At 69.3% G+C, this 9,753-nt stretch overlaps 1 protein-coding gene across 1 annotated transcript; it reads right to left on the bottom strand.

Annotated features, from left to right (window-relative positions):
* Nucleotides 1-2,396: 2,396 nt before the first annotated feature.
* KRBA1 (KRAB-A domain containing 1) lies at nucleotides 2,397-9,442 on the bottom strand. The gene is made up of 9 exons (XM_069778488.1): nucleotides 8,959-9,442; nucleotides 6,816-6,957; nucleotides 6,528-6,677; nucleotides 6,066-6,218; nucleotides 5,719-5,910; nucleotides 4,987-5,190; nucleotides 4,102-4,254; nucleotides 3,604-3,765; nucleotides 2,397-3,510 (listed from the first exon to the last, which is right to left on the bottom strand). Exons 1-9 carry the CDS (start codon nucleotides 9,277-9,279, stop codon nucleotides 2,750-2,752), a joined length of 2,238 nt encoding a protein of 745 aa, XP_069634589.1. The 5' UTR covers nucleotides 9,280-9,442; the 3' UTR covers nucleotides 2,397-2,749.
* Nucleotides 9,443-9,753: the final 311 nt, after the last annotated feature.

Here is a 9,753-nt window from a genome sequence, read left to right as displayed (position 1 = left end):
CGCAGTCAACATCCCGGCATGCCGGGGAGGATGATGAGGTTCAGCCGGGCAGGCGGGTGCGTACGGAGCCAGTGGAAGAGGGTGAAAGGTCCAGAGGTGCCGCAACGCACCAGGCGGTGCCGGCCCCCAGCCCTGGAGCTGCCACGGGGGTCACCCTACCCAGGCCTGCCAGCAGGCAGCCCCTGGCCACATGTTGTCCCCCCCTGGCCAGGCTGGCCCCAGGCCTCCCCATCACCCGGGGCTTGGCGTGATGCTGTGCTTGCTCCCGCAGGGGAGAGCCAGGAGGGAGGACAAGGAACCGGCCCAGCCCATGAGGCCCCCCGGCAGCATCCTGCTGCGGTGGCAGGTAATGGCAGAACTCCAGCAGGATCCCCATCCGCTGGCAGCAGCGAGACATGGGGACGGGGACCCCGGCCATCGTGGGAACCCCCCAGCAAACCCCACCGTGTCTTGCAGGAAGCGCTGAGCACCTGGACGGTGCAGCAAGGAGCGGTGCCAGTGGCTGGGCACAGCCCCACGCCAGGAGAGAGACGGGGGTCCGGCCACCCCCAGGCTGTGCCGTAGGGCCCACCTGCCCCCTCCCAGCCCTGAGGCAGCCAGGGGGCCTGTGCCCCCCACTCAGGGCACAAGCAAGCCTGTGGCTGTGCAAGCTCAGCCCCCATGCACCCCCAAACTGCTTCTTGGGGCACCTGCCCCCCCCTCTTTGCCAAGCCACCAAATAAAGGCAGCGAGCCAGAGGGAGTGGGTGCGTTTGTGGAGGGGGAGCGTGGTGGATGACCCTCTGACAGGATGACCCTGGCGCTGGGGATGCTGCTCCCACACTGGCCCAGCTCCTGTACTGCTCAGGGTGGGGTACCCGTCCCAGCCCACCCCGGGCACCTCTCCTCCCAAGGTGTCCCCTCGTCAGTGCGGCCAGGACCCAGCCTGACCTCATGTACCACTGGTGCCAGCATGCGCGGCTGCAAACACAGACCCACGCACACACAGCGCCCCACGGACCCCCCAGCATGGGGACAGGGGTCACCAGGATGATCCCCTCCTGCTCGGCCCCTGCTCACATTCCTCCTTCCCCCCCGCAGCTGATGCTGCTTGCCTCTGCCCGCAGCTGGACCTGCCTCCCCAGGGAGCGCTTCCCCTCGCCCCCAGCCCCTGCCATCCTGCCCAGCACACCCCAAAACTGGTGGCGAGGGGAGGGGGGGTGCAGAATGGGAGGGTGCGGGGACAGCCTGGCCCCATGCGTGGCACCCAGCCAGCGGCACACTGGCATCCGCAGGATTCTTGCCTTGGCTGGGCGGACAAGGACAGGGAGTCCCAAACCCTGCCCAATTAGCACTAACAAAGACAATAACCAGAAGCAAATGGGCGAAGCCGCACCAGGCAATGGCGGCAACCAGGACTTTGCAGCTGATTGGGCTGTAACTGGGGGGGGGTGCAGGGGGCGGACGTGCAGGGTCAGGGGAGTGCACTGTGTGTGTCATGTCCCTGCGTCTCTGGGACACAAGCTCAGCTTTGCTGCTGGCTGAACCCACAATGAGGGAGGCGGCAGCCATGTGCCCCAGCCGGGGCAGAGACCCCAGGCACTGGGCTGGTCTCCAGTGGCTGGGATGGAGGGTCCTGGCTGAGGCAACTGGGGACAGCAGCTCCTGACATCCCTTATAGACTGTACTGGTCTGTACTGGGCTCCAGTGGCTGTGCAGGAGGGTGCTGGCTGGGGCAACGGGGGACTGTGGCTCCTGACATCCCTTAAGAGCGGCCACGGGGCTGCTGACTCTGAGCAGTCCTGTCCCTTTTCCTGTCCCCACCATGGGCCAGGGAGCTCCCGCCAGCAGCCGTGGGGTGCAGCACGGTGGTGGCAGTGGTGGGGATCACCATCAGCCCAGGGGGACACATGGGGAAGGTCACCATGTCACTCAGCAGCGAGGGCTCGGTGTTGACATGCCAGGCAGTGCCGCAGGCCCCATGGTGGGCTCAGTGCCAGCACAGAGGTGATGGAAGCGGCTCCGCGGTGTTTGCAGCCCCTCTCCTGCCTTGGCCCCTCAGGTGCCGCTTCACGGCACGGTGGCAATGGGCTGCCTGAGCCGAGAAGCTGCCTGGCACGGAAAGTAAGACATGTCAGGGTCCGTCTGCTCTGATGAGTGCCGTGTGCCCAGCGGGGAGCGCAGCACAGGCAGGGTTGCTGCCAGTCGGGAGGGGCCAAGCCGCAGGACCCCCACGGTTGCAGGCAGCAGCCTGCCCAACCTATCCATCCCCTGCCCACCGCCTGCCCTGCGCCCCAGGGGCCAACCCAGCTGAGCTGTGTGGCCCTTCCCAGTCCTCCCCGGCACCCACCAGGGCTGCTGGCTGCAGGAGCCACAGAGGAGACGGCAGAAGTGTCACCATTTAATGCGGGGGGACGGACAGACACCAGAGACACCCACGGAGTCTTGGGGGGGCAGGGGGTTGGGGGGCAAGCCCCACAGCAGTGAGTGTAGGGTGCAAGAGATGTCACCCCGGGAAGGCTGGGCTCTGCGGAGCAGCCAGGACCAGGGCTGGCCCCTCCGGCGTGGCTGGCAAGATGTCTTGGCCACCCCCTCCTCGGCCGGGGCCAGATCCTGCCACAGGCAGCCTCTCCGCCCAGGCTCCAGGATGGCTACCATGGGGATGCCGAGGTGCGGGAAGCCACAAGGGCTTAGCACCGCGCAGGAGCCAACACAGTGCTGGGACTGGCCGCAGCAGGGAGAAGGATCCAGCACCCCTGGGCTGGGCTCAGTCATGGCTCCACGGAGCCCCGGCCGTGGCCGGCAGCGGGGCAGCGGGTGCTGCAGTGTGGCTCGGCCGCCCTCCAGGCCCATCGGCCAGCAGCGAGGGGGTCTTGGCAACAGGGGGGACCGGCGGCGGGGACGATGGCGAGGCGGGTGCCGGCCCAGCTGTGGGGCTCAGGGTACCGGTGGGCTGCCCGCAGCAGTGCCAGCTTGTCGGTGAAGTGGAGCAGGCTGAAGAGCAGTGGCCGTGCCGGGGTGGGAGGGCCGCACAGCCGGCGGGCGCTCTCGGTCTGCAGGGGAGCCGGGGCTGGCAGCAGGCCCATCGCCGCCGGCAGCATGGTCTGCAGGAAGCCAACAGCATCGGCACCATCCTCCCCCTCAGGCAGCTGCAGCAGCCGCAGGCTGTTGGGCCGGGCGCGGGTCTCCAGCGCCCAGCACCATCCCTCCAGGCGCTGGACGGCATGGCGGAGGCGCTGGTGGCTGCGGGCGAGGGCGGCCATCTTCCGCGCCTGGCCCCGTTCTAGCCGCTCTAGGCGGCTCCGCACGCCCCGCACTTCCCGGCACACCGAGCCCAGGTCCCGGCACAGCCGCTCCAGCTCCTCCACCAGGACGGCTCGGACCCGGCCAACTTCAGCCCACGGGTCTTGGGCCTCACCGGGGGCCTCCCGCGGGGATGGGGGGCTCATTCCAGGGCACCGCTTCTTGGGCAGGCTCACCCCGCTGCAACTGCCAGGACACATGCCAGACCCCGGTGGGGACATGGCACCCGCTGCGAGCCAGAGGGTGGGAGCTCAGACGGTGCCACGGTGCCACCAGCCCCCTCCCATGCCGCCCCCCAGCCTGGCCCCAGCCCCCCCGGTACCTTCTGCAAAGGGTCTCTTGGTCACCATCCCTGCGGCGGGGGGACAGGCGGGCGGCCGGGTGCTGCCAGCAGGGCGGGTGTTCCCTGGCACGGCAGTGCCGCGTGTCCCCAACGCTCGCGTTTTGGCGGGGCTGCGGGGGGGCACCACTGGTGCTGTCACCCCTGGGAAGTGGCACAGACACCCCGTCAGCAGGGGCAGCCCCCCCCGAAACCTCCCCACCCCGCAGTGCTGCCCATCCCCGGGTGCTGGCACAGGACCTCACATGTGTCCTCAGCCCTGGGAGATGAGGGGCTGCCATGCCCACCGGGTCAGGGTGATGCCAAGGCCCGACCATCGCTCTGCTCTGCACCGCGCACCCAGGCACAGCCGTTCCCTCCACCCCAGGGTTTCAGCTCCTTCTTCCACCCCGGGGGCCCTCGCTCCCCACACCAACCCCCTGGCAGGAGAGGGGCTGCAAGCACCGCCGAGCCCCCCACCCCACCCCTTGTGCCACCCACCTGCTGCAGAGACTCTGCAGCCCCCAGTGCCTGGCACCGCAGCCCCCTGTCTTCTGCCAGCAGCCGCTGGCCAGGCTGGGATGGGCTTGGGGGTGGCGATGTCCCGCAGGCAGTCAAGCAGCCCTTGCAGGGGGCTCTGCCCCACGGTCCCAGCTGGTGAGACCGCCACAGAGTCACCCTGAGGTGTCATGGGCAGAGGGGGCCTTCAGCCCCCCCCCCCCCCAGCACCACAAGGGTCCCCCCAGGGACCAGACCCCAAAGGGATACCCGGGCTCTGCAGGGATGCCCCTTAGGGACCCGACCCCACAGGGATGCCCCAGGGGACTGGACCCCGCAAGGATGCTCTCCCAAAACCCAGACCCCCCTCAAGGTTGTGTCCCCCCCCAAATATCAGACCCCTCCTCCAGGGATTCTCCAGGGACCAGCCCCTGCAGGGATGTCCCCCAAAGCCCAGAACTCACAGGCATGCCCCCTCCAAATACCAGACCCCCCATGGATGCCCCCATGGACCCACAGGGATACCACCCCCCCACCCCCCGCCAAAGCCCAGGCCCCCCAGGGAAGCCCCTGGTCTCCAGGGGCAGCACTCCCTACCTGGGACCCTGGGGCTCAGCACCCCCACCCACATCCTCGCATACCCCTGTACCTTGCTGGGGGGGGCTCAATTCCCAGTGATGAGGCACGTGCCCCCCACGGACAGCTGGTTGGGCTGTGCAGGGAGGGAACACTCCCCCCCCCGCAGGGACCAAATCCTGCCCGAGCACCCCACTGCGCAGCCCCAGCCCCCACACTCTGTCCCCTAGGGCTGCCTGAGACCCCTTGGAACCCCCCAGGGACCCTTCCAAGACCCTCTGGGACACCTCCGAGACTCCCCCAAGACCTCACCAGCTGGCAGCGTGGGGCTGTGGCACAGCCCACCATTCCAGCCCCAGGCCACGGCCTGGGCTGCTGGCTCCCTGGTGGCACTGCTGGTGAAGGAGATGCTGCTCAGAGAGCCGGGGTGCCCAGCACCATCCCCAGATTGTGGGCAGCAGCGGGCAGGGGCTGCCGGTGACTTGGCTAGCGAGGGGCCAGGAGGGGTGGCCAGGCCTGCAGGGCACACTCAGGGCAAGAGCTGACAAGACCTGGCTCATCCCACCCTTGCGCCCGAGACCCCCCGGCACAGCCCAGAAGCTGCAGCGAGTGCCAAGCGCTGTGTGTCTGGCACTCGCCTCGGCTTGGCAGGCTTGGCACCGGCATCCTAAGTCCTCTCACCACCCTAGGGTGCAGAGCACATCCCTGGCACCCACCCATGAGGGACACAGGGTGGTACCCAAGCCCCAGCGCCAGTGAGCACAGGGTCTGGCAGCTCCCTCCTGCTGCCTCCGCAGAGACTGGAGACCAACGCCCAGCCCTGCCGTGCCATGCCATGCCATGCCATGCCATTTCATGTCGTGCCATGCTGCAAGAAGGTACCATGCTGTGCTATGCCATGCCATACCATGCTGGGCTGTGGTATGTGCATGGTACCACACTGTGCCATGGCATGCATTCAATGGCATGCCATGCCTTGCCATGCTGCACAGTACAATGCCGTGCCATGCCATGTCATGGGCATGACACTGTGCTGTGCCACACCTCTGAGCAAGTGTCTCCCAGGCAGAGATTGGTGACCGCTGGGCTCTCCCTGCTGCCTCTCCCCAGGGGCATGGGAGCCACTCGCCGGGGGGCTGGGGGTGGCAGGATGGCCAGACCCCCTCACCACTAGCTCCTCCAGGCATTTCTCCAGGCTGCGGAGTGGGCAGGTCTCCACCGGTGCCTCCATTTTAACTGCAAAAGCCAGTTCCAGTCCCTGCCCCCCCCCCGGCAGCCAGGCATCCCTGGACATGGCTGGGAGCAGGGGGCCAGGGGGACACCCGGATCCCTGGTACCAGATGCCTGCACACCCTCACCCCCATGCCAGGGTCCCCAGCCCCATGGCTCACCCGCTGCATGCACCATCCCCAGCTCCACTGTGAGGCTCTGCCAGCCCCCGGCTCCCAGCATGGCCCAGCTCCATGGGGGCCGGGGTCTGCCGGGGGGCTTGTCCTGCAGGCAGGCAGGCCGGCCCCAGGGAGATCCCCCCTCTGCAGCAACACCTGTGCCAGCATTAGGAGAAACCCCTGGTCGGGGCTGGGTGCTCTCAGGGCGCTGATGCCAGGACCCCCTGCCCAGCCCTTCCCAGGCAGAGCCGGGGGGTGCAGCCCCCACCCTGCCATGGCTCAGCGCATGGCTCCCCACAGCCAGGTCCACGATAGCACTGCCAGGGCTGCAAGGCGCCTTCGCCTCCAGCACCCTCACACCCCTGCTATCACACATTACCAAGGCAGACCCCCCCCCCCCACATCACCGGTGCCCAGCAGGGCAGGACCAGGCTCTCGCCCACCCGGCACAGCCCCGGTGCTCACCACCTGCGCCCATCTGCTCAGAGCCCGCTGCCGCATCCCTGCTGCTGGTGGCACCCGGCTCTGCGCCAGCCTTGGGGCCACCGAAGAGAAACTTGGGGATCTCCTTCACCAGCCGCACCAGGGCGCCGAGGGCTGGGCTGCTGGGGGGCCCTGGGGGACAGGGGAGGTGGGGCTGCCAGGAAGGGCAGCCCCCCCAGCCACCAGACGCTGAGCTCTCCCCAGCCGGAGGATTGGGACCCCCATGCTACCCCCACTCTGGCTGGGATGAGCACCGGGGCAGGGCCCTACCAAGGGAGGCCAGCAGTTGGGATGTCCCCTCCGTCACCTCCCGGTGCAGGTCCCGCTGCCATTCCTCCAGCAGCTCCCACTCCTCCACTGAGAACTGGACCTCCACGTCCTCGAACGTCACCGGTGCCTGCAGGGACACCTCCTGCCGGGGCAGCAGAGCCGGGAATAAACCACATGTGTCTGTGGGGCATGGGGATGCTCTTGCTGACGCTGTGGGGACGTGCCGTGGGGCTAGAGAGCAGAGCCAGCCTGCCAGGGGAGAGGGAGAGCAGAAGCCGGCAGGTGCCAGGTATAGGATGAAGCCACTGTCCCCAGAAGAACCTGGAGTGCCCGAGCCCCTCACAAAGCCGTGCCAGGTGGTGGCAGGACCCCCCGGTCAGGCCCGAGGAGTGTGGCGAAGGGGTGTGCGAGCGGCCATGCCAAGCTCTGGGGCTGGCACATGGCTGGGAAAGGGCGTGCTGCTGTGCCCATCCTGCACCAGCACGGAGGCAAAGGCATCCCGGCATGCTTCCCGGCACGCTTGCTGACAGGTCCCTGCACGCTTCACGCTCCGTCAGGGAGGACGTGAGATAACCTGCTCTGACACCCTGGTATTTGCAGCAGGAGTCACTTTGTCCAACCTTTCCCTCCCCGCACAGGCTGGGTGGGGGCCCGATGCCACATGCGATGGTCGTTGCCAGCTCCATGCCACCGTACCCATCCCGCTGACATCAGCCGTGCAGGGATTTGCCAAGACAAGGTTGCGTTGAGAGGTGCCAGAGGGAGGTGGTTCACCCCCATCCCACGGTGTTTGTGTTTGCCCCCATCCCGCTCCCAGCCCCTCTTCCGAGGGACAGCAACACCCCCTCCCCGCGTCCTCTGAGCGGGAGGCGTGAGCGGCCGCGGGCAAAGCCAGGCTTTGCCACCGGCACCCCCAGCAGCTCACCCCTCCAGTATGGCAAAACCAAGCTCAGTACACACACTGACTATTCACGTGGGGGTGCTGGGGTGCTTAATCCCCCCCCAGCCTGGAGAGGGGACCCCTCGGGGGGGTGCGTGGGGGACACACACCTGACACCAGCCAAATCCAACACATGCCCCGGCTGGTGCTCGCCCTATGCCAAGCTGGGGGGGTGAGGACCAGCCCCCAAATCACAGCATCCCCCCAAGTCTGGGGCTGCCCCCCACCCGCCCCTGCTTTGCTCGCCCGAGGTCGCAGCCAGCCCGACAGCACCCCGTGTCCCGTGGGAGCCTCTGGTCCCAGCTCCTCAGGGTGACCCCGCTCCTGCCGTGCCCGGGGCCACCCCGGTGGGACGGTGACCCCCCCCGGGACGGGCAGCCACGGGCAGAACTGGCAGTGCCCCAGCCCCACGCTGCCGGCTGGACCCTCTCCCAAAACTGCTCCGGAGGTGCTCCCCTCCCCGGTACTCCCCCCTCCTGGTACTCTCCTCCATCCTGTTGCTCTCTCCAGCCTGGTGCTCCCCCATCCTGGTGCTCTTCCTATCCCGGTGCTCCCCCATCCCGATGCTCCCCCCATCCCGGTGCTCCCCCGTCCCGGTGCTCCCCTCCCCGGTGCTCCCCCATCCCGATGCTCCCCCCATCCCGGTGCTCTCCCATCCCGGTGCTCCCCTCCCCGGTGCTCCCCCCATCCCGGTGCTCTCCCTATCCCGGTGCTCCCCCATCCCGATGCTCCCCCCATCCCGGTGCTTCCCCCATCCCGGTGCTCTCCTCCATCCCGGTGCTTTCCCCATCCCGGTGCTCTCTCCTCCCTGGTGCTCTCCCCTCCCTGGTGCTCCCCTCCATCCCGGAGCTCCCCCATCCCGGTGCTTCCCCTATCCCCGTGCTCCCCTCCATCCCGGTGCTCCCCCATCCCGGTGCTTCCCCCATCCCGGTGCTCCCCTCCATCCCGGTGCTCCCCTCCATCCCGAAGCTCCCCCATCCCGGAGCTCCCCCATGCCGGTGCTCCCCTCCATCCCGGTGCTCCCCTCCATCCCGGAGCTCCCCCATCCCGAAGCTCCCCCATCCCGGTGCTCTCCCTATCCCGGTGCTCCCCTATCCCTGGTACTCTCCTCCGTCCTGTTGCTCTGTCCAGCCTGGTGCTCCCCCATCCCGGTGCTCCCCCCCATCCCGGAGCTCCCCCAGCCCGGTGCGCTCCCGGTCCTACCTGCCGAGGCGCGGCCATGGCTCGGCAGCGCGGGTCCGGTGCCCGCTGCAGGACGGCGGGCAGCGGCGGAGCAGCCCCGCTCCCGGCTCCCCGCTCCCCGCTCCCACTGGAGCGCGGCTGGAGCTGCCGCCCGACCCCCGGCACGGCTCGGAGCGGGACCGCGGCGCCCAGCAGCCCCGGCCCGGTGCCCCCGCTCCCCCCCGCCGCGGGGCACTGCCGGTGCTGGTGCCGGTACCGGGGTTCGCCCCCATCCCGGAGCAAAGCCCCCGTCCCGAGGTGCCCGGGCAGGTCCCGCGGGGCTGGGGGGTGCGGGGCCACCATGGCACCGGGGGACCGGGGCGGGGGGTTGGCACGGGGGGGTCCAGCGGGGGCTGTGGGGCTGGGGTCGGTGGCACCGGGGGACCGGGACAGTCTATGGGAACCGGGGGGCGTCGGTGGCACCGGAGGGTCTGGGGTCGGTGGCACCGGGGGAGGGCGGGGCAGGATAATCAATAGGGTGCGGGGTAAATGGTACCGGGGAACAGGGAGGGTCGGTGACACCGGGGGACCGGGACAGTCTGTGGGGATCGGGGGGGTCGGTGGCACCGGGGGACGGGCCGGGACTGTCAGTGGGGTGCGGGCTAGTTGGCACCGGGGCGTCGGTAGCACCGGGGGGTCGGTAGCACCGGGGGGGTGGGCGGGCGTGGGTGGCACCGGAGTCGCCCGCCCCGCCCCGCCCCGCCCCGCCCCGCCGCGGGCTCACGGCCCGGCCCCGCGTCTTCCTCCTCCCGACCGCCAGGGGGCGCCCCACTCTCC

The sequence above is a fragment of the Haliaeetus albicilla genome, chromosome 2, assembly GCF_947461875.1.
Source record: "Haliaeetus albicilla chromosome 2, bHalAlb1.1, whole genome shotgun sequence".
In the NCBI taxonomy this organism is placed as follows: Eukaryota; Metazoa; Chordata; class Aves; order Accipitriformes; family Accipitridae; genus Haliaeetus; species Haliaeetus albicilla.
The sequence above is the reverse complement of the archived record's forward strand: the minus strand, read 5'-3'. Positions and strand labels throughout refer to the sequence as shown.